Source organism: Falco peregrinus, chromosome 9, assembly GCF_023634155.1.
Source record: "Falco peregrinus isolate bFalPer1 chromosome 9, bFalPer1.pri, whole genome shotgun sequence".
Taxonomy (NCBI): domain Eukaryota; kingdom Metazoa; phylum Chordata; class Aves; order Falconiformes; family Falconidae; genus Falco; species Falco peregrinus.
This window is the reverse complement of record NC_073729.1, coordinates 15,451,527-15,476,736: the sequence shown is the minus strand read 5'-3', so window position 1 is coordinate 15,476,736 and position 25,210 is coordinate 15,451,527. Positions and strand designations below refer to the sequence as shown.

The 25,210-nt window shown below is 40.1% G+C and overlaps 1 protein-coding gene across 3 annotated transcripts in view; it reads left to right on the top strand.

Moving 5' to 3' along the window:
- Positions 1 to 25,210, top strand: part of ANO3 (anoctamin 3) — a 208,326-nt gene that overhangs the window by 47,117 nt on the left and 135,999 nt on the right. Inside the window, exon 1 of one of the 3 annotated variants that reach the window (XM_055814607.1) lies at positions 21,740 to 21,843. The exons of the other annotated variants lie outside the window; for them this stretch is intronic. Within the exon in view, the coding sequence (XP_055670582.1) occupies positions 21,798 to 21,843 (46 nt within the window). The 5' untranslated portion in view covers positions 21,740 to 21,797. Of the gene's footprint in view, positions 1 to 21,739; positions 21,844 to 25,210 lie in introns of those variants that run through there. 3 annotated transcript variants of the gene reach the window in all.

Here is a 25,210-nt window from a genome sequence, read left to right as displayed (position 1 = left end):
TTTCCATAAAGGACTCGGGTTTTGTCTTCACCGTTGTGTAAGAGGCTCACTCTGCCCAGTGCTGAGATAAGATCATGGCTGGGAGGAAGGGCATCTCTGTTGGGGTATGGTCCTCTATCACTGTGTTCCAAAGTCTGCCAGACCACAGCAGACTCACTTTGCTGCCTCAGAAACAGATCGATCAAGGTGTTTATCAGCTGCATCTCACTTAGATGCCCCTCTCCACTAACAGGCATTTTCAGTTTTTATGCTGCCAGCAATTTGTAGCCCTAGCTTAAGGCTAAATCCAGAGAAGCTTATTTCTAGCTGTCCTGACCAGGGTTTGATGGCACTGGCATTCATCAAGTGTGCCTCTCCTACCCAAAAAGTCCCCACAGTTCAGGCTTTAAGTAGTTCAGAATTTAATTGCTGCTAGTAAATGCCATTCATCACTGAAACTGCATAAGCAAACACCTTCTAGAGTTCACTTTTAAAATGAAATACCAAAAAAGTCTGTATTTACTGAGTGTCTGTGCCAGATTAACTGTTTAAGGGGGACAGGAAGTATCAAGAAGAGATTCTGGGGTTTTTTCCTACGAGATTTCTTTTTTTCAAATGAAGGTAATGCGTTAATTTCTTCCCTACAGGATGTTCTCTCAAATTATCTAGCCCTAGCTGGCGTCACAAAGCTAGTATGCATTGACTGTGTTATTAACTGATGCTTCCAAAGAGTCATTTCAAGCTGAACTGATTTATCTGGCTCCCTGACCATTTCACATCTCTGCAGGGTAAGTGGAGCAGAGCAGCTCGGCCATGCTGATCTTTGACCCCACTGGATCTTTATGTCAGAGAGATGGAAATGCAATTTGCAGTAGCTGTTTCTGCTGGATATGTTGCAGTACCAGATTCTTTCTTTTAGGGATTTTTTTAATATCTGCAGGGTATCTGCAGGAAGACTTTGGCACTCCTTTGTCCACTGTGTGGTCAGGAGATAGATCTGACCGAATCAACGTTATCTAGGCTTCAGTATGTGATGGTTTATAGGCTCCTTTTTCTTTTTTTTTTTTTTTCTTTCATACTCTGCATATACTTTGAAGACCATCTATAAAGTTGACGGGTTTATGATATGTTTTCTTTAGGAAGCTTATAGCACTTACAATGAAACTTGGCCTTTGGCTTGCATTCTTTGTCTTAAGTTCATTTTTAAGGTTGTTTCTTGCATGAGAATTTGATATGGTGTCTCCTATTGATTTGGGCATTTCCCAAATGATGTTAGTAAAGAACTCTATGAAGTACGGGTGCAGATTGAGGAAATAAATTATTTTGTCAGGACTTTATCCTACTGATTTCTTTCCAAAGGTCCCTCTGAGGACCCTTTCTATAAGGTCATGACATTTAAGTGTTCATATTTCTGACTACTGTTTTGGTGTCCTACCCAAAGAATCTGTAGAAATTCTGCTGCAGCAAGTTCTTTAATTTAGTCAATAAGAAGTAAGTAACCTGTGTTACTTGAATAGAAAAATTTAGAGAAATTTTGGGGAAAAGATTCTCAGCAGTTTTCTTTCATGCTACAATGCTGTCTCTTGGATAATGGAACAATAGTGTGTTACTTAGGGAGGTGAAAAGATGATAGAAAGGTTTAAATGTGGTTTTGCAAGCTATTTTAACATATCTAAACTAATGTCTTTCAATAAACTTCTGCACAAAAATAAATTTCTGGCAGATTTCCCAAGAGAATGGCCTTTGGACTACTTCAGGTAAAACAGCTCAGTTTACCTAGTGTTGAAGTAAGAATTAAAAAAATATGCAAAGGTGATGTTTGTTGCTTACATCTTGAGTGATGCTTTCGTACATTTGATGATGATAGAGTTAATCTTTTGACTTCTGAGAATCCAAGTGAAAATTATTGAAACTAAGGCTCCCTTCTTTCTGCAAATGGTGCCACAAGGAATACATTGTTGTCACTGAGCCAAATATTCTGCTAACCAGAGGCAGCAATTTTACCCATGGTAACACAAAACTGTGAAGAGGAACCGATGTTTTCCACTAGGACCAGTGAGGGTAGAACTGTTAATTTCATTTGATGTTTTAATCTGCTGCCATAAATTTTGTGACAGAAAGCTGCTCTAAAACATTGTTTATGTTGTTATCAGCTAAATAAATCAGTGGCTAGTAAAATTATTATCAGCTATTCATGCAATCATAAAAGAAGATGTACAGAAGAAGATTTGTCTTTAAACTTAATTGAAATTGTACATAAAGTAAAAGAAAAATGTGTTTCTATTTCTAGCTAATATAGTAAGACCATTTCAGTTAATATTGTTGAAGTGACAGTAAACATGAGAAAAACTCAAGAGCGTGCCGAAGAGCCATTCATTCCCCCTGAAGCTAGAGTCTCACAATTTTCCATCTAGCTGATGGGAAAGCAGTTAAAATCACTTGGCCTTGTGGCAAGATAACTCTCAAATAGTCATAATTCAGCTGTTCAAGCCAGTCTTGTCCCTTTTTAACGATTACTGGCTTGAGTGAGGCAGTTTGAAAACTTACAGTGTTCCCTGGAAATTCATTCTGAAATAACCATTATTTTCCCATTTCCCTTAAATCATTTTTCTTTTAATAGAGTCGTGTTTCTTCATTTTCATACCATTAGTCTACGTGTGGAGAATAGAGTCAATCATCCTTTTGGGTGTCTGTTTTTGGTTGTCAGTTGTGATTGTGATAATGGATAGCATCCATCTCTTCAGTTAGTTTCGATGCTTCTAAAAAATATCCACATGAATGTATGGGAATATTTACCGACCACTGAAGTCTAATGCATCCAAATCAAGAATGATACATGTGACGGTAAACAACATCCTTTACTTTTCTGTCCTTTGACATCATCACTTTTGACCATATCAACTAGGCACATCCTCAAAAGTCTGCAGAATCACACATGGGAATTAAACTTGTATGGCTGAAAAGACTCTCATGGGATTTAGTATAACCTAGTTGTTTCTTCTACTTGTTATCACAGGCTTTCTGGCTTGCTAGGACACCAGCAGCCCCATTGCTGTTGCCCTCCCCCAAACAGAATAATTTACGTTTTATAATCTTTGTACTAACACTGCAGAAATTATTTTCTTTTTTATATTCTTTACAGAACTATCAAAGGGCAACACGTTATTTCTAGAGGAACCAAAATTTCATCCATTCGAGATGTATTATTTACTTTAATAAAGTATACTAAGGTAGTATCTTTGCTTCTAGCTTTTATCATCCTAGCATGACAGTGTGTTTCATAAATATTGAAGCATGTAAAGGAGCATGTGTTTTTAATAAGCCTGACACCTTCCACTGGAAGTTCACCCAAGCTTCTACAATTTTTTCCAAATCCCAGGTTTGCTGATGTTCTGGCCTATGATTTTCATTTACTTGTTTAATCGAAGTTCTTTGAGAATCTTGATTTTATTCAAATATGCTCTCTGCTAAAAGCAAACAATAATAACAAATGCTGGATGCCCCTGTGAGATGATCCTTTTTTAAAATGCTTGTCTAAACAGACAGTTCTGTTTCAGAGAGGGGCAAGCTGAAGCAAAGAGTGAAAGTGAAATGTCATGTAAAAGGAGGAATAGGAGCTGGAAGGCTGCTGTTAAGCTCCTGTATGAGGAGGTATCACTGGCTACATTCAGAGAGCACTTAGTGGTACCTGGGCTGGGGCTGCCGAGGTGATCTGGACCTCAGGGCAGAGCTGCTGGGACTCTGTGACATGACACAGCCAGCTTGCACTAGCATCACTTCCTCCTGTTGGCGCTGCAAAGAAGGAAGCCTTTAGCTCTGCCACAGGTATTAAAAGGAGCCCTAACAACCAGTGGCTGTGTTAGCAGGGGAAATCTCATTGGTTTTTTGGGTTTGGTTTAGTTTTTGTCACTAGTGCTGCGATGGAATTATTTATCTTCTCGCTCCCCAGTACAACGTGTGCCTGGTGCATCTGTGGGACCAGGCTGGGCCACCAGGGCAGCTCACGGGGCACAGCTGCATTCTGTAGTTGAGGGTGCTTCGGACTTGAAAAGAAATTCTGGACTTTTACTTGTCTGCCAAAAACAACATTTCAGTAAGGCCGTGAGAGGGTGGAAGACAGCAAGGTCAAAACCAGGCTGGACTTAGGAAACAGACTTCTGTTATTAATTTGGAAGCTCGGTGTATCACACAATTTAATTGCTTGGTATTTCTCTTGCTGATACATGGAGAATTTAACTCGCAGTGCCAAGTGGAACAGCTCCAAAGCAGGCATTGACCAGCACTAGTTGATAGCCTGCTGGTTAAGTCACTCTTGGGGGACAACTGAGGTTGGCAGCCCTTCCTCCCCATCAGTGTGAGGACTTACAGATGCCTCCTGCTCCTGTAGTGGGGGTCTGCATTGATACAGCAGGCTGCCTTTATCAAACACTAAAATTTGTGTGTGTCTTCATAGTCAGTGTTGTGTCAAGGTACTCACTACCAAAACACTGACCATTGAAAGGCCAATAGAAATGTTCACCTGCACCCTGTGTTTGTGGGTGTGAGGTACCACATGCACCCATGCAATTTGCTGGGCGTTGTCATGAGCTGAGCTGGCCTTAGCAACAAGATCAGTCGGATACAGTCTGTAGTAGTTCTAAGATTATCACCTTTTGGATCTAAGATTATCACCTTTTGGAGCATGGACTTTGTTATTCACAACTATTTACTACATTTTAGCTTCTTCATGTATGAAAATCGCTGTTTAAAAACTCTACGTTGCACTTTACAGATAACACTACTTCATGGGTCTACAACATCTTGCACAAAATTAAATGCACGCATTTGCACAAATGCAAATGAAAACGGTGAGCTTCTTAAGTTTCCCACAATTTTATAAGCAGTAAGAATGTGAAGTGCTTCATAAACACATATTTGTATAGAGAGGTAAAATTCTGTACATCCACATTTGCCAGCTGCAGGAGACCCTGAGATGGCATCCTTTTTTCTCGTGGCAATGAGCTGGGCTACCGCTATGCCCACATCAGCTGTGGTACGTGGGTATCATAGACCGTGGCAAGTAACGAGGAAGGGCTCCGTGCTTGGCAAGTCATGTGGCTGTATCAGTCCAGCCAGCCCGACTATTTCTACAAAAGAATCAGAACTCTCCATCGCCCCATCCTTTGCACTCAGTCTCTCCACTCCTGTGGCTTTTAGGAGTGTTTAAACAGAGAGCTCGTTGTTCTGCAGACAGAGCGATGGAAAGGTGATGTTACTTGCTGTGGAACGATGGCATCCCCTAACAGCTGTCTTTGGTATTAACATGTTCTCGAAATAGTGTGCTGTGTAGCAGCTCCCAGATGTTGTAGATGTGCAGTGGGAATTGCCAGGGAGGAAAAGACTGGCCCTGCTTGGAGGGAGAGGTCAAACTAACTGACGTGGTTAAAAGGGAAAGACTCGGTTGAGAGCCCAGAATGAGCCGAAACAAAAACAAACGTTGGCTTACAAAATGATTCAAAAATCACACACTCCTAATAAAACAGACTAAGTATTCAATAAGTTTTCTCTATTTTCTCTCTTCCTTTACTCTCTTTTCTCTCTTCATTTACTATTAATTATTTTTTTGCTGTAGGAAGTCTTTGTAAATTGCATAAGCACTGTAAACATCAGGTTACATTATAACCTGAAAAAACAACCAGCCAAAAAACCACGCAGAGATCCCTCAAAGGCAGGCACCCACTGAACGACAGATTCACTCATTGTCCTCCTTACGAGTTAGGTTTGAGTTTATGAAACCACAACTTGTGAAAACTTCTTTTTCTTTTTTTTTTTTTTGCTCTAATCTTTCAAAAGGGTGTAAACTTAACACACTCTTCATGAAGGAGGAGGCTGTTTGCCAGTGGCGTTGTTTCAAGAGTCACACTACACCCTGTTTTCCAGTTATTCAAAATATTAAGAAGCATATAGAGAGTGATAAAGTCTATAAAAACACCTTACTTGCTTTTCATTTATGTATATACAAATTTTGCTTTCGAATCTCTTTTCCTATTTAATTTCTTCTTTATGCTTTTTAATATGTGATATCATACAGTTTCCACATCCCACCTTTTTTCTTTCACCTTTGTAAATTGCAACCCGTGTATTTGGAATGTGCTTCGATTCCACAGACTTACAGGATATAAGGCGCTGGCATGTTTTTTCACGTCAGTGAGTGTGTAATCAACTTTTGCTAGTATTACAAATGTTAATAGTAATTACAAACGAGATTCAGGTAGTTTACGTTTATTTTGCTCTCCAAACTTGTCTTCTTTATGGTAGATGCTTACAGGAAAAATGGTCCTGCAGAGATGCAAGGAAGATTTTTGCAAAGGTATTGCAGATAACTTGACCAAAATTGGAAGATAACCTCCTTTCAGACTCTGCTGAGCTCAGCACCACCTGTTTCCTGAATCCAGCCGCGTTCCTGCCCCACTTCCTGCTGCTGTGAGCAGGCAGATGCGGATGACCCCCAGCCCTGCACGTGGGCAGCCCCACGGCTGTTTTACTGCTGGAGCCTGGTGCTGTCGGCATGTTTACACAGCCCCTCAGCGGAACGTAACTCACACCCAGCACAGCTACTCAGTAAACTTCTTTAATGCTTTTAGCATGTATGTACCAGTGTTCCTGCTCCAGGAAAGTGGCTGGGAAGAGAAAAATGTAGGAGCTGTTGTAGCTGTCCGTGATAGCAGGGACACCACCACGATCTTAAAAGATTGATTGAGTGCTGTGTCTCAGAGCACAGAGCGGAGTGTAAACCTCCCAGATTCCAGGTGTCTTCTATCTACCAGATGTTTCTTTCTTCTCTTACCGAAGCTCTTTCCAGGAGGCACTGGTTCATATAAATTATTAAGTGTTTATCATAGCAATTTTCACCCAGCTGAAATTGCGCACTATCAAATACCTTCTCCTGTGGTCACATAAATATTTAATTGGTGTGAAATGAGCTTGGGTAGAGCAGAGATTTGAATTATTTCTTATACTTTCTAGAAGAATATTTATCATGAGACTCGTGGCTGTTTGGTGCTGGTAGATGCAGCTCCATTAATAACCAGGGAAAAGGGAAGGAAAACCTAGGACTGAATGCCCAAGCTTGGGTAGGGTGCAGAGAGACGTGTCCAAGGCATGGAATACATAAAATAAGACATCTGAATTTCTTAAAAATTTGTAATATCCTTGATACCTTGTCTTATTCCACTGCTTATTAAAATAGGGATAACCTTAGCACTGTTGATCCCTAGAGGACAAAACTCATGGATCATGACAGTATGCATTTTTAAAGTTGTTCCTTGCAATTACTTTTTAACTGCATTATTTTTATTAATCTTGGTTGCAATTTCTAGTTTCAACAGATTCTGTATTAAAAAAAAAAAAAAAAAGCTGAGATTTTCATCTACTGGTACCTCTTTCAGAATAAAAAGCCGTCGCTGAAAAACAAAAACCAGTAACAATGAATGGTTCGGTATTTTTCATATGAGGCCAGATCAAGAAACAGAAGCAGGGCTCCTTCGTGGAGGGTGGAGTAGTTCCTCCCAGCCCCAGCCTTCTGCAGTGGTTGATTTCCAGCCCACCTAGCGATGGGAAAACCTGTGTCCATGTGATTGCCGTGCTGCCTGTGCAGCATCCCTGTAGTCCTGTCTTTCCAGGCCTGTAATGGAGGCTACCTCCATCTATTTCATGGGCTGCTTCAGGTCCCAAGTTTTAATTGGGTTTGAGAATAAATCCACCTCTGTGTATAAAATGCTGTAGGCTGATAAAGCTGCAGGAGCACACAGGCAGTGTGAGCTGGCCAGGGAAAGGAGGAAGAGCAGTTGCTGCCAGCTCTTCTCTGAGCAAGCGAAGTGGCAGCATGCTTCATCTTCCTGATGCCTCTTCCAAAATCTGCAACTTGGACAAAAGCAGTGACAAAAAAATGACAAATGCCTCATCTTCAAACAGGTAGTTGTTGCAGGGAGATATCAGTAAGCATTTTCCTCCCACCATACTCAAGCATTGTGTTGTGTGTCTTATTTCTCTAGTACTAACAGAAGGACAGAAAATGAAAGAAAAAAGTTCAACCATCTGAGCCCACATTCCTCATTTGCTTCCCATTCTCGTCTGCTGCTCTTTTCTGTGAACACAGGCTCCTTTCCACAGCATAAACAGTTTCCCACTGCAAAGTCCTTTCCTGCAGAATGATTCATCAACACTGAGATTAAGTAATTTATGTTATTACTATTTTTCCTGCCACATGTCACCAGGGTGGTCCTCCCTTTTAAGTCCAGCAAAGAGGTCCAGATACACAATGTTTGTAGCAATAGGGATTGTCTTTATTTGTGTACATTCCTAACAGGATAGACAGTTTGCAGAGCATATGCTGTGATTTTTCTTGGGGTGGGGGGAGGGAGTAAAAAAAAAAAGGATGCCAGAGCCGTAATTTTTAAAGTAACAGTGAAAAACTTTAGCTCCGTTTAACCATTCTTGATAATGCTAGTTGTGAAGCTACATTGGTTCTCTTAGGCTTATTTTGGTTTTGCAGCATTTTGCTAGGAACATGAATGCATCTACACGTTGTTTTTATGCATGTTTTCTTTTCTTTTTTTGCTCCTTTTCCATTTAATTTTTCCATGATCCATCAGCAAGTAGGAAATGGGTTTCGATTCTTTCTTTTCTCTGAATTTTACTTCTGCCTGATTTTTCATACAATTTACTTCTGACTGTCTTGAAAAGTCATTATCTTATGATCTCCTAAGTTTAAAGCATCCGCTGATCTTTAATGCAGTGTATTTCCTCTGCTTCTCATCCTCCCTACTACAGTTACATGATTTGTTCTTGCTGTTGCTTATCATGCTATTCGTATTATATTGCTATGTGCTAGTATTATTATATTGTTACTATACTATTTTTATCACTGGTATAAATTTGCCCTAGTAAAAAAGGGAATCTCTTTTTTGCAGTATCCAGAGTTTAGTTAAATTCTAAAATGGCAAGAAATTTTACTTTATTATTTTCTTGGCAACTGAATAACTGAAAAACAGATGTCTTCAGAATAAATAAATGTCTGCTCATCATTATTATATTTTTGTGATGAATATTTCTTTCCAGACTAGTTTTCTTTTGCTGGCGTGTTTGATTTAGGAGTTTGTTGGGGTTTTTTTTCTGGTTTGGTTATTTTTTTTTTAATCTCCTTACTTGAGGAGACTAGGCCTAAATGTAAAATGTCTGGTGCTACAATACCCTAATTTGTAATATATTCCATGTTTCACTTGACAATGAGCAGTCAGTTTTATTTACTTTAATCCTCAATAAATCTGCTTAGGTATTTAAAAGTCCCTATTAGTTTAATAACCAAGTCCTAATCAGTGAAAAATTACCTGGCACTTATTTAGGTTGGCCAGTGGATGTCACTGTTACAATGCAAATAGAACTAAAAATAGCTATGGATAACTGAACAGTGGTATCAGTGAATGGGGAAAATAAAGGGGGTTCGTGTTTCTTATTAAGCTGTCATTGCTCTGAATCATTGAAGTTGGGGATAAGAAAAAAAAATAGGCAATTAAGCTATTCCACCTGTTGGTTGGGATGGGCTGGGCTGGGATTGTTTACTTTGCCTGGTGTGCAGACCTTCAGTGCATGGTGCTGAGCCACCTGCCTGCTGCTGCCCAGGGCTGTTAGACATGACGTCAGTCAGGCTGTGGCTGAGAGAACAGCTCGGGCATCTTCTGCTTGTCACTCCATCATCATGATGTGACTGGAAGCACTTTTGTCATATACATCTAGTCATGTAATGGGAACCATCTTTTATTCAGAAGCTGTATTTTGAAAAATATGGCTTTGGATGCTGTTATAAACTCTATTCCATAAGTACTGGGCAATAAATTTGTTAGGGTAGCGTGAAGTAAAAAGCAGAATCGTCATGGGGTACAAGGCTTGCATAGTTCGTTGACATCTTTTTTGATGCCTTTTGTCAACTGCGAACTGCAAAATTCATGTCCTTCATTGTTCACTGCTGTTACAACACCAGTTAGTAGAAACAGAATGATTACTTGGAGTTATGACACATCTCTCATACACACACACACAAAAATTATATATATATATATATATAAAAGTATGTTTTGGTTTTAACCACTACATGGCTCAAAAAGTGTTATATTTGGAGGTGGACAACTGGCAAAGAGTGGTCAGAAAAAAATATGTGACTCTCAGGGAGCTCTGAAGATTATTCTTCACCCTTGGCCTTTTCTTACCTCCTCCTGCCTTTTCCAGAAGAACCTTAACTCCCTCCACACTGCCCCACCGCATTCCGCAGCACCGTGTGCTAAAGCCTGCTGTGTTACTGTCATTCATTTCCTGGAAAAAATAGTGAGAAATGTGCACGTGTATACTTGTGCGCATATATCTGTGTAAATAGCTGTATACCTATAGATACAGATATGCAGGGCACAACTTGCTGACAATTTGCAGGGGCATCCTGAGCTACTCTATCCTATCCAAACCCAGCTAACAGTTTTTAGCACCCCATGGATTCCTTCAGGCTGTTACTGACTATGGGGTTTGCACCCACAAAGCTTCCCAGGTCAGATTCTCACCTGATGTTGAATTGAGCTTTGTTTGATTCAAGAGACTATTAACAGCATAAATGTGGGAAAACATGGGGGTTTTCATTCAGGGGAATATTTGTTTAAGCTGAAGTTGCTAATAACATGTCCTATCTTTCTTAAAATGTTCAATTTTTAGTAATCATGCTTTCTCTCCTGAAGCACCTCACCATTTGTTATCTTAGGTTACAGCGTGTCTTGCTTCAGTCACACCAGTTAGCTGAGCTAGAAACCTAGGGTTTGCCAGTGAGCTGGCAAAATATTTTCCTGAGGTAGTGAAAAATGTGATCCAGTTTCTCTGAAGCCTACAATTATAGGTGGTAGAATAGCTGAAACCTTACCTGCTGGCTTGTCCCATGCACGTTTCCCAGGTTATCCGCTTTTTCTCTCCCTGAGTGTTCTGCTGTACTGCTTGGGGGAGCTGGAGGACTGGTTCAAGTGACACAGTGCACGCTTGCAGCTGCGCAACTCACACAACCTTGCTGGAATATGATTTCTTTATAGTTTTATAGGAATAAGGGAGGGAAGGATGCTTCAGTAATAATTTTTATGAAATATTTTGCTGCTGTTCTTCAGTCTCAGAGTGCGCATCATAAAGCCATCAAGCTCTTCGGCAGTGCTGACAGTGTGTGCTCTGGAGATAAACAGTGAAACAAGAATCATGTGACAGACTGAGGTGTATCGGCATTTTGAGAAATGGCAGTCATTGGGTTTGGGCAATGACATACAAAAGTTCCATACATCTCTTACATTCAGTTCAGAGAGGGAAATGGTATCCATTGATTTCATGCGCAACACTTTTGTATATATTTTAGAAATGCAATGTTAAAATGAGTACGTGAAAAAGATTTGCAGATTTTGCCTTGGGTGCATTGAGACCAACAAATATTTTTCTGCTCTTGACAGCTTATTTCATCCGTATAGTTCTAAATGATGCTGAAACAAGATACAGTACAGTCAGCCAACTCACATTACTTCTGCAGCAGTAATAGTCAGGAACAACACTCGCTTCAAGAGCAGCACAAACCACCAAACACCCTTGAACATGCTGTTGAGATGCAGCCTTTTAGAGCATGTGAAATCAAAACACTATATACTAGAAAGAAGTAGGTATGTACTGTTGTCTTTTTTTTTCTTTTTGTGATGATAATGGAATTAGAACTGATTACTAATGTCTCTTCATGCACTACCAAATATATGTTTTTCAATAAATATGATGATACAAATGGAGGAGAGATCAAAATTGCTAGTCTTACAGATGAGCATTTTTTAAAAGTTTTTAAGTTACAAGAATGTATGTTCAGAATAACTAGCAAGGGATAACTTACTAAAAACAATGAAACATTGTGTAATTAATTGGCACAATTCCACATTAACACAATAATTGTGAATATTTATGTTACAAAAAACGTTATTTCTAAAGTTTTTGAATGGCTAGAATCCTACCAAATACAAACAGAAAAAGTAGAATTGCAAAGATGCGACTGCATATGCTATCACTACCTTAGTTTACAACCATCTTATTAAGTAAAAAAATGCATTTCTGTAGTGTGCAATTCCACTTTGACTGAAAATAACCAGCCTTATTTTCAGGTTGTTTAGAATCAGCTATTGAATAGCTATTAAAGCTATTTCACACGAAAGCCTTTTGAAAATGGATTTGGAGATATGGAGTCCTAAATTGTCCCACTAACTTAAAGGTAAATAATCTCTTGTATTTGAATTGAAGATATATACAGTGCTCCCAGCTTTCTGCTAATTCAGGCCTGCAAGGCAGCGTAAATGAATGTAGCCAGTGGGATGCAGCACAACGGAAAACCTGCTATGAATTTAAACAGATGATAGACTCAGTTATTCAGTAACTCTATTTATGTATATCATTCTGTTATTTGTGTTAAATGAAATGAAGATAGTCAACCATTCTTAATGAGGTAAAGACAAAAGCCTTAACAACTTTTATCCTAATCTTGAACTTCAAAGCTCTTAGACATTCTTATACATCTCTATTAACCCAATCCCACCTCAAAAGCTAGTAACTATAAAACAATATAGTAACAAATTTCCCAATAGATTTAGCAATCCAAACTGTAGAAAGTGGGTTTGGGAAGAAGCATCCATTATTCCTGTTTCTCTGTTTAAGTCAGGTGGAATTTGCAAGTCTCTTTTCCCCAGTGTGGGTGCTGGCATAAGCTGGCCCCCTCACCAACCCCTGGGAGCCTGAGGGAATTCCTTTCCTGCTTTACATTCTATATTAACTCTATAGAAAATTATATATATATATATATATGCACACACACATATAGATAGTACCTGTATGTATTCTTTCATGCTCTCACCCCACAGTGAAATGAAAGTGCATCGTCTTTCTTGCCTAGATGCCTTACAGGGAAAAAGCAAGAGAAAGGGTGGCAGAACAAATTCTTTCCTTACTATTTAGTTTGTCTAAGGAACAAAATGTTAAAAACGCTTTATGCCCTTCCAGCTACTGTAAAAGGCAAAAGAAAAATGCCATTCTTCTCTCAGGAAAAAAAATAAATAAATTATCCCTTGCACTGATATTTGCACGCTTTCACAGCTCCAATTTCCATTTAAAGAAAGAGAGGAAAAGAGAAAGCTAAGCTAGAAATGCCCTCTTCAGAGAAGAAAACCTTTATTTCAGTGTAAGAGCTTAGAAAATTATACCTAAAGGGATATGAAGCTAACTGATTTTTTGTATTGTTTCTGTGGCCACACATAAGTCTTTTTTTCAACGTATGACATTTTTTAAGTGCAAAAGATTCAGGATGAGAAAACTAGAGAAATACAACTGCCTGAAACAGAAAAGAAAAAATAAAATTGGAAAAGGAGGAGGAGAAGGGGAAAAAAGAAATCTGTTTTTTGGTTAACCATGATTTGCATTCTGGTTTTCCAGGTGTCTCTGGGGAGTAGTCCACAAGTTGCAACATTTACATCATTGTTTATTCTTCTTTCACATTGTATACTTTGTGTTCCAAGAGGTTTATTTTTTTAACAGCATTTGGCATGTAATTACTATTTGTCCAGGATACAAGTAATATACAAATACCCTGTCTGCAGTGAGTTCACTTGGCCCGTGTAAGAAGCACAGAAATAAATAGATCTTCTGAGGGTAAGCCATGGTTTTACAGACTAATAGAATATCTGTGTGTTCATAGGAACAACACGTAATCTAGATACCTTTTAAAATAAGTCCTGGAGAACGTTCACAGATGATTTCACTTGAGTCCTTTTAGCTCATATGGAGCCTATGACAGTGCCATTAAATTAGCTTGGTGTTTGTGTACAAGGAAAGTGTTCCTCTTTCATCATCCGCTTCCTGATGTCTAATTTGTCCTCAGCTATTATGCACTGTTGCATTACTTTGACTTTCTGGGTGGCAAATTCAACAAGACAATATTTAATTTCTGAAACATTTTTTTTAACTCTGCAAAACTGAAATACATAAGCTTATTATTTGAAATTTTCAGATGTTGACAAACCATGACCAAACTAAAAGCAGTTTGTGATCACAAATATACTACTTTTGAAAATCTTACCTCACTTTTCAATCAGTCTTAGGTATTTTGAAAATCTGCATGAAATAGTTATGGAACAAAGCATTATACTTTTGCTCTATCATAAAAAGAAGAAAAGCCTGTTTGGTTTTTTGTTTTCGTTTTGTTTTTTTTTTTTTAGAGCCCACATTATCACACTTGGATGTGATGTTAAGGACGCTCACAGAGAACAATTCTATAAAAAGGCATCTGCAATATTACTGTTGCTGATCTTTTTGTTGTGTAATAGTATAATTCTTCCTAGGTCAGAATACAGGACCGCTAGGCCAGATGGCACCGTGGTAATTTCTCTGCAAAACAGTCTATAGCACTGATGCTAGGAGGCATGAGTCTTGTGGGAGTTCACCTGGTAGAGCTGAGCAGGCAGTTCTGTGGTGGTGGAATGCAGAAGTCTGTGGGATGGGATAACCCACCTCAGTATGTTTCTTCCAAAATTGTGGGGAGGTGATTGATGCATGGTAAATAGGTGTGTGGGCTTGCAGCTCACATGTTTGTCATCGATCCGCTCTCAGAGAAAATACTTGTTATACTTCTAGTGGAGAGCTGGAATGAGGACATAGCACCCGGCATGGTTTTGCAGCCATGAAGAAGTCTAGTGATGCAACAGGAGGTAAGGCCAAAGCTGCATGTAAGAGTGATGCTGAAGAGAGAAATTTGTGCAAAGATGCTAACTGAAATACCCTGTTTTGACTTCATTGATGATGCTGCAATGAAGAAATAGCCATCTTTGAAGAAATTGTCACTAGTTCCTTTTGCTTTGAAAGATCACAAGTTGACCAACAAAGAATGCAGGCGTGCTGTGAGATAAATTCAAAATTACCATATCTGAATTTCAGTGTTTTACATAAGTTGGAAAAGTCTGAGATTGCTGCACAGTGGCATTACATCTCTCTGCTAGCTGCTGCAAAACAAATATTCTAATGTTTTTGTTGAACTATTTTGTTCACATTACTGTAATCCTAGGACTTTCAGCTGTGGACTTGGGACTTTGCAGTTCTGAATTTTGTAAAGAAGTGTATAGCAGGAAAGACTGCCTTTCCTGCATGAACTGTATTTATTAATTTCACTTCTTCTTCATGTGCAGGTAACATGTCAAGCTCACATACTGTTGCTGTGTTGTTTCCATCTTGGTGTGTGTGGAAATAGCCAAGTGACATGCAGGTAGAGGTTTTGCCTGAGTGGCTGGCTGGCCACGATTCTAAACCGTGCTCATTCCTCCTTCGTTTCACATTTTCTTGTTGTCTTTTTCACAGTTTGTAACATGCCTTTTCTTGGCTTGTTTGTTTGTTTGTTTGTTTGTTTGTTTGTTTGTTTGTTTGTTTGTTTGTTTGTTTTTTCTTTCTTCCCACCCCCACCCCCCCCGGTAGTGGTGGTGGTGGTGGTGGGTGGAGAGGGGTTAGAAAAACGTAGTTGGTAAAAAGAGTAGGTATGTGGCCAAAGAAATTGAAATAGTAAGAACTAAGAGGTCCTAAACAGAACTAGCTTGGAGGTGATGAAAGACTTGGCTTGCACTAAGCAGTAATAGGGAGTTAGTCTCTAAACCAAGGAGTGATGACCCAGGAAATAATAGTAAATCGAGGAACAAATGCTTAAATTATAACTTTTTCTTTTACTCTAAATTTAGACAGTACGGCTAAGGACTATATTAACATCTTGTTTCTAAAAGCTGCTACTGTCACTCTTTAGGCTCCTGTGCTGAGAACATGGTACTAAAGAAATTCTGCACAAATTTGCAGAATAGATCTACGCAGTGGAAGTGTAAGTTAGATGATTTCACCTTTTATAGCGGATTTTTTATGGGTCTATCTGATTATTTTATTCTTTACATGCCAAATTAGGCTGCTAATCAGAAATAGACTTATATTGCAGCAGTTTGGTAGCTGGTACTGCCGAGCTGGATAACAATTTTTCTTGCTCTTTGCTTCAGATAAAATATGAAATAAGAAAACTGAGATGTATAATAGAAAAGAAAAATATGACTGGAAAATATATCTGGAAAATTTGGATAAGCACACACACTAGATGCTGCTATTATAATTCTGGTTATCCCTTGTTACCTGTTTCTTGACATTAGTGCTTTCTTTCTAACCTCTTAACACTATTACAGAAGGAATTTCTAGCAAACTGACATTTCACCATCTTTTCACTTCTGTGTGGGTCTTTTCCAAGGATTCCAGTGTATACCAGGCACAAGAATGCTGAACTCTTTAGAATCCTAGTTTGGCATTTTGACCCAAATATTTCAGAACAAAATTGAGTTCTTTGCTGAGGGAAATTAAATTTTTATAAACATATTAACTGTACATTCCTTTCTGTTTCTCATATTAGCTGGCTAAGTTAAGGCCTAAACTGGGAAAAATAACTCTATTCAGGGAAATTATTAGGATGTAAGCATGGACCTATACAACATAAGCCTAAAAAATAAGCAGCCAATTACAGTGAGCTACAGAATCAAGGCCCAAACACTTTATATCAATCAGAAAACACAGTCAATTCCATGGTTATAAGAAAATTTCATCTAGTCAGAGAGAAAAGGTCTATTAAATTGCAGTAGAAATGAAATATTAAAATATGGAAATCAGTGAGATTTCAAGGGTTAGCATCTTAGCAACAGAAAGTAAAATCTTTATAGAAATGTTCAATTTTTTAAATTAATCTGCTACACTCTTCACATGCTCCATAATCTGCTTTCTAGACCTCTTCCATAGTGACTTGACAGTTTTATTAGATCTAATGAAGGTCCCCTTCATCGTGTTAGTGTCTATGGAAAAATTCCAATTGTTTTGAGTAAGATCAGAACATTTGCAAACAATTCTACTACAAATATTGAACAAGAAGAATTTTGCATTGCCCAGCTTTAAATAGTACATAACTTCCCTCCTTGAAAGAGATGGACTCAACAATTCTGTAAACATTCACTTTTCATGCTTTTTAAATGTATTACATAAAAATTGATAGAAAACCAATAATTTTGGGTGATGCTGTAAACATTTAGTGCCCTCACTCAGACAACATTTTAGACTAAGGATTCACCCTGATCTCAAAAATCTTCTTGTAAATTGTTTAGAAATTCTACTTTGCAAGAATTTTAGAAATTGGTATGCTTGAGAAGGGACATGTCATTTTGAATTTGTAGAATAGGCCTTTTAATATCATCTTCCTATTTTGCATTTTGATGAGCTGCATAAGCGTATATTCAGCAAAATCCTTCATTAGAGATGTGAAAAGATAACATAACGTTATAGCTTGTTTTAATAACTATTCAAAATTGTGTGTTTGCCTCCTGGTTTTAACTAGTCTGGTTCCAACTCCTTTGCTTTTGTTTTTAATTACATCCTCTATTATAACCATTTGAAGGTCATCTAACCTTGTTTTGAAGCTTTACCATTGCTGTCACCTAACTGGGTCAGGCATAACTTGGTCAAGGCAAATTTTGAAAATGTTCAAAGATGGATATTTCACTACTTTGTAGGTAAACTGTTCTGACGGTGCATTACCCACGCTGTGAAAACTTGTTCTTCATGTTCAATCTGAAACTCACATGCCATTGTGTGTGGCTGTTGTCACTAATCAGATCATCTAGCACTAAAAAAGAGTGGCACTTTCATCTTTGTAAGTGACTTTAAAAGTAGTTGTAGGCTGCTGGAACTGCTTAGCTTCATTTTCAGGTTAAATAAACCCAGTTTCTTCAGCTTCTCGCAGTTTATATATTGGAGACCCCTGACCTTCTTGGATTGCTCTTTTATGGACCTTCTTCAGTTTTGCAGCACCTTGCCTGAATTGAGAGGATGTGAACTGGGAAAGCTAGACAGAAAATTGCAGGTGCAGCTACAGTCATGCCAAGTAAAGGGGATTAATAATTCTTTGATCTTCTGGCTACGTTTCTCCTAAGGTTTGCCTCATTTGTGATGCAAGTGCACAGCTGGCTGGTATTCAGGCTGGTGTTTCCCATAACCTTCAGGTCCTTCCCATCAGAGCTGCTGCTCAGCCTGAATTGATGTATGAGGTTTTTTCAGGTGCAGAATTTAGTGCTCACTGAACCTCATGAGTTTCTTTTGGAGAAAGTTTAGTTTTCGTTCTGGGCAATAGTTAGCAGCTGTCTGTAATTACATTTTGAGATGGCTATATTTCTTAAGGAAATCATTGGTATATGCCACTTATCACAGGCTAATTAAGTTTCAATTTAAGGTTCTATTTCATGTGGCTTTCTGAAAAGTACTATGGAAGTACAAAATTTAATTTTAAATTATTTCTCTCACAGCCTGTTTTAGTAACTTCCTAAATAGAAAGTAAATCTGGAGTGAATCAGTCCTCCTGTTGTTATCAGGCAAAATTTTTACAGATAACAAGTAATACAGATACATGTCGAGTTATGCATATTATGATGAAGTGAGACCAAAATACCAAATCTTGTTTTCTTATCTCTACTGACAAAGACTCTATCTCATGAAAAAGGCATGTCTGTCTATCAAGAGTTAATCTTAATGCCAAAACTGAGCACCTCAAACCTGAGCAAAAACTCAGTAAGATGTGCAGGTACATCAGCCGTTAAGCTCCTGAATCATGATTTTGGTTCTGTTGGCTTGTAGAGATAGAAGGTTTAGGTCTAGTTCTGTTTAATCCTGATCTCTTAATGAAGTCCAGAGTTTTAATCTATTTTGGAAAAGGTTTAGGAAAAGTTACAGAGAGATCATGTGAGACTTAGTTTAATATAACTAACGATTTCAAAAGATAGCATATTCATTAGCTAGTGAGTGTGAGGGTAGATTTTTATTTTAATTTGCTTCAGAGCTAGTGTAGCTTGTGCATACAAAGCTTAAGAATGTATGCATTTCCTACAGATCTTAGCCATGAATTCATAAGTGTTCTGTTGTTGCAATTTAAAAAATACTGTTAAACTGGACCAATCTCTCCTTATTTACCAAAGAATTATACCTCCAATTCTCATCATATTTTACAATTATTAAGCTTAGTCAGTTGACAGTGTGAAGGATTTACTGTAAAACACCTTGGTGGAGATATTTTTTCTTCTCTTTGCAGACCTTACCCCCAGCTGTCATATCTGTGGTTTCATGGGTATGTGCTATCTTCTGCTAAAAAATAGAGCTGTCTTACTAACAAGCAGAAAAATAAATAATTTCTGTCCTCAGAATTTAATTCTTTGCTGGGTTTCTGAGCACTACCTTAGCCTGGCTTTCTCTCCCTATCATTCTGTGCATGAACAGGGTTGGATACATTTGTTTGAATTCAGAGTTCTGTAACCCCATGGAGGACTGTGGACTAGAAATTAGATGGATGGGCCTGAGTACCGGGCAGCTGACAGCTTTTATTCCAAGCCTCTTTAGGCTGTAGTTTTACTTATCAGCACTTTTTCTTCCCTGTGCATTATGTAGATTATTATCATAAGAGACGAGATAATGGTCCTCTTGTTTTCCTCTGGTAAGAAAGGCAGCATAATTCATGCTGCTCTTCTGCTTCACCTGCAAGTCAACTGTGTCAGCCAAGGTCTCTTGGAGAAATAGGTGCGGCCTAGAACCTTACAAAGGTTTAGATCATCACAGTGAAAGAATTACATTTCCCGTTTGCAGACTATATATGATTACTAATTACAAAGTTTATAGTTTGTATTATACTTTTTTTCGCCCCTCCTCTGATGACCTTCAGCTGCTGTGTGTACATTTGGTTTTAATCCCTATGTATCCATCTAACATCTACATAAAAGCTTGAATGTAAAGAACAAGGAATTGATTCTGCCTCTTCTTTTGGCTTGCTCCTGGTTTTCCAGCATTTGTTGATCAACGAGAGACAGCCTGGCTGGTCTCCACTTTCCTTATTCTGCAACATCTCTATAGTGCTTTCTCTCAGCAGGAAAGAGCTGTTCCCAGCAGTTTTCCTGAAATTGCAGGAGTGCAGAGGAATGCCTCATCTATTACCTGCAGTGTGCAGAAATCCACCGGAGACTAACAAATGAGTAGGATAATGTCTTCACAGCACTGTAGCTTCTGCACCTTTTCCTAAACTGACAACAAACCTTCTGCAAATGTTCCAAACAAAAACAAAATTTGGTCAGCTACTGGGAAGGAGGTAAGGTTATTTTTTTCCCTTATGGTAACAGTTGGATGTGTCAGCTGCGTGTTACATAAGAGCAAAGTCTGGTCTACTCTAGAAAAATATTCTGGAGAATACCTTCCCAGTTAGAATGCAATTCTTATTTTACCTGTCTAACAATAAGAGCCCTTGTACAGATGTATATATGACTGTTTAGTATGTTTTCACAGTGGGAAAAAATCCTTATTAAAAAAACAAAGTACGTATCCATGGGGGCTGTTTAACTAAACCGATATAGACAAAGTAGTACAACTTTATAGTACAGGCTGGCCTGATAGTAAGGGGTGGTAATCATGTAATTCTTTAAGCAGATGGCATACTACAAACCCCTGTCAACTACGGGAAAGTTCTAGCTTTGCTTTACTGTCGGAGGAAATCTCTACTACATCTCCTAGCACACAAATGGAGCCACAAACTTTGAAGGAATGATACAGATTTTGTCACTGGTTGCCCAGGTTATAATAGGTGATTTAATTAACTTCTGTAGAGGTAAATAATGCGTGTCTCCCTAAATGGAGGAAGGGAGACAGATACTGCTAGCCACAGGCTGGGACTGACTGGATTCAGGAGGATAGGAAAGTCAGATCCTTGTGGTAGGAAAATTAAACCAAAAACATTCTAGGGGAGTTGAACAGTACAGTCATGAAACTTACTCAGAACTCGGAGACAATAATGTGCACAAAGGGAGACAGGAGAAGAAATTAACACAATATAAATTTGATTTTTTATCATCTGGAAGGAGCCTCTTGGCATACACTGTGGAGAAGGGGGAAATTATAGCCCAAATGGCAATAGAAATGGGCCACGTCAAGTCTTGAATGTGCAATTTAGTGCCTGTTTGTAATAAGCTACCCCCAGGAAGATTGAGGGTAAGTTTCAGAACACATATGAAAAAGAAATAAACAAAGCAGGTGACGCAGCACAGGTTTAGGGTGCGAGGACAGGGACCCAGGGGCTGCAACACAAACCGCACTCACAGCGCCTAGAGGGAGCGCACCTCGGGCTGCGTGAGGGGGGTGCAGCTTCTACCTGGGGGTGCAGCTTCTACTTGGAGGCAGTTTCTGCCTGGGGGTGCAGCTTCCCCCCGGGTGCAGTTTCTGCCTCCTTCCCTCCAGCCCGCCCGTAACACCCGATGCCTGCCGGGGAGGGCCGGCGCTGCAGGAGGCAGCAGCCGTGACCAGCCGGCCCCCTGAGGGGGGCTCGGGCCGGCGCTGCCCCTCAGCGGCGCCGCACGGAGCTTCCCCCGCCACGGGCGGCCGCAGCGCGGGGCTGGGGCTGCCCAAGCGCCCCGCACCGGGACTGGGGAAGCTGCCGGCCCCGCGTTATCGCCTCTCGCCGCCGGGCTGCGGACGGCGCCATTCCCTCGGCCTCCGCTGCGCGGCGGCCCGGGCCGGGCCGCTCCGCTCCGCCCGTTGTCGGAGCAACGGCGGCGCCAGGGGCTGCGGGCCGGGGCGGGCCAGGCCGCGCCGCTGCGTTCCCGCCCCCCGCTGCCACCGCCCCGCAGCCGGCGGGCTGGCAGCTGGCAGGGCTGCCCGCCGCCAAGATGGTTCACCACTCGGGCTCCATCCAGTCCTTCAGGCAGCAGAAAGGTCAGTAGGAACCCGCCGTTCCCCGACGGCCACCGGGGCTGCCCCCAGCGGGGTGGGGGACCCCGCTGCGGTTCCCAGCAGGGGGCGGCCCCGGGGGTGCCCGGTGCGGGCTGCACACCTGCCCGCACACCTGCCCGCCTGTGTCGGTATGCGGGTCCCTGCTTGCGGGTCATCGCCCGGTCCCGAGGTGCCGGGGCGGCAGCGCTCGGGGGGTGTGTATGTGGGGGGGAGACCCCGGCGGGGCCCGCTGCCCCCCGCCCCGCGGTGGGGCCCGGCCCGGCCTCGCCGCCCCCGGGCGGGAAAGTGGCTGCGCGGGGGGCGCGGGGTCCTGGCGGGGACGGGACCCTCGGGAGTTTGCTGCTGCCGGGTCTGGTGCCCCACCGTCCTCTTGTCCCGGTGTAAACCTTGGGAAGGGACAACAGCTGGTGTTGGGAGGGGGCTCTGGTGGCCCCCGTGCCGGTGCCGCTTCGGTTCTGTCCCTGGAGCTGGTGGCTGGTTCGTTCGGGGTGTTTAATTACGGAACAACAGCTTTTGCTGGTCGACAAAGCCAGCAGTAAATTTTCAGTTGTGATTGATGTCGATATAAAACCTTTATTATGTCCCCGGTAATAATTCCCACAACAAACTTTATTTTTTTTCTTGATTCTGGAGCTGATATTCTTACTGCATTTTTTATCCCTCTAATTCTACTTTGACAGATAGGATGAACCAAAGATTTCTTTCATTATGAGCACCCCATTGCACTCTTCCCATTGTTTTAGTTGTTAACAAACTCTTTTTTTTTTTTTTCTTGGAGTACAGCATGCTGTAAATTATGATTTAATGTGGTATGCTTCATACATAAATCATGGGTTCACTTATTGGATTTTTGCCTCATGCAACTTCTTCTCTTTGGATGGTTAGTGGAAAATAAATAATTCAAAGCACTTATTCCATTCTGGTAATTCCATAATAAATTTAGTTCCTTTTACTGTGGAGGTTTTGCCTTTAATGCCTATCTTGTGTGCAGTAATGAGCGGTGCTTTTTCAAATTGTAAAATGCCTAGTTTAGTCAGGTTCAAAGTCAATTCATAAGTGTAAAAAAATCTTTTTTTTCAGCTGCTGTAGATATGTTTATAAAAGCATTAGGTGACATGGAACCACAGTGTTAATCCTTAGTTTATCATAAGAAACTACTTTTTATATTACAGCAAGCTCCAGAGTCCCTGTCAAAGCCCTTCAGGAGCTATTCAGCTGTTCCATAATAGTAGTTATACAAAACACCCCAAAACGAACTTCATTATGTTCAAGCTCAGTGATGACATTTCGTTGCTTGAAACCAAGCTACGCTATGTAATTTACAAAATTGTGTGTTTGCGGTGGTCATAGAGCTTCATAATAACCTGGTGGGTTTTGGTGGTTATTTGCCGAGTAGATTATTCTTACCTCCTTATTCCTAAAGAGATCCTGATCAAGGTACCTTGCTAGTCTTAAGGCTTTAGAGGAAAGAGGATGCTCTTATGAAGCAATGGAGCCTGTACAGCACCGACTTGTTACGTGCATTACTTTTCCTGAACACATGCAGCGTGATGTGTGCTAAATCCACCTGGATGAGTTCAGCCTATCTTTTTTTTCAGCCTACAGCTTTTAAGGATGGGGAGGACAGCATGAAATCTTGGGCAAAAGGCTACAGAGAAAGCAAGGAAACAGAAATCATAATCAGGAACTCATCATTTAATCACGAGATATTTAAGAGGCTGAGAATCTGGTACTCTGGAGTTGATAGGTACTGATCTCAGCAGCAGAGAGCATCGTGTCATTATGCATAGGTTTTCTGAATTTGGTGTTTTGTAGCATTCCCCTACATGAAATTTAAAGATTTCAGTTACTGTTATTTCAAACTTACTGTAGATGACACTTCAATTAAATGCACTGTTTCTTTTTTAGCTGCTCACAAAACAGTGCCCTAAATTCCCTTTTTTTTTACAGGATTGGTGGTAATCCTTGTGAAATGGACAACTGCCTATCACAGCTGTGCCTTGTACACTTCATCCCCATTAAGACCTTCATTTCTTTGGGGGAATTGGAGTGGGTGTTAATTTTTCTGTGGGTTCTCAATCATATGGGAAAGACGTAAATCAACAAAGATAACAGTTCCTGAAAACAAATAGAAATGAATTTTAATCTTTTTAGAAACGCAGCCTATGGCTATTGCCAGGTAACATAAAATTCAGATATTGCTGAAGAGAGATAGATTCTAAGATAGGAGATAGAATGGGCTAGAGAGCATTTCATTTCCTTGGGTACCCTGAGCACTTTATTCTGGCTGAGAATACAAGGAGTGGTTTCTGTACCAAAGCTGTCTTCACAAGGCTTGAAAGAATAGGACCAAGTTTTCCAGTTTCTTGGATGTCTAATAAATTTCAACAGGAAGGAGAAAAGAGAAAAAAAGCATTTATATCCCAAGGATTTGTCACTGGTTAGTTTGGGCGTTGTTTTTTGGTGTGGGGTTTTTTTTTTTTCCCACTTTCTTTTTTTTCCCCTCTTGACAGGGTGAGGAGGTGTTCACAGTAGGAGGCTGCCGTTATAATGTGCCGCCATGGGTTTGTCTTGCTCTTTGTTCAGATTGCGTATGCAGAGTGAAACCCTCAGTTATCAAAAGCTGCAGTAGAGCTCAACATAGTGTTACAAAAAGACACTGAGAATTTTTAAAAACCCAATCTCATTCTTCACCCCCACAATTTTTGTTCGTCTACTCGTATCCAAAGGTATGCCTATCAAATAGAGCAGTGTCCTAGAGGTAGGCTAATCTGTGTCTTTGTGCCGATCTGTTGAGCCATCTGTATAGTATTTTGTGGCTATTTTTAATGTCTGCTGTGGCAGAAACTGTTTTTTTCTGAAATCACTTTCCTCAGTCATATTCTCAAAGATCAAATCTTTAGCATTAAATGTATACCTTCGTACTTTTCACCCCTTCAATGGGTGATGCAACCTATAGACTCTGAAGAATTATATCAGAGGAAAAAGGAAGAAATGTTTCTGATTTACTAGGGTTTTTTTTTTTCCCAACTGTCCTTTAGAAAAGAAAAATCTCCATCCTCAGACATTAATATGCAGTTTTGCTTAAAATTGCTAAGTAATAAGTAGTTATTCAGGAAGGAGAAAAAAAGAATAAGAATGTTGGTGAGAACAAAGAGCATCTCCATAAGTAATTTGTGGCTTGATAGTTGCAGGGAATGACAGCTCATTAGGATTTGGTGTTTGATCTCAATCACAGTTGCATAACAATCTTTTACATGTAAAACGTAAAAGTATACAGTAGCCTTATGGTAGACTTGTGTTTTCTGTAACAGGTATGGGACTACTGCACAGCAATTACTTGCTTTAT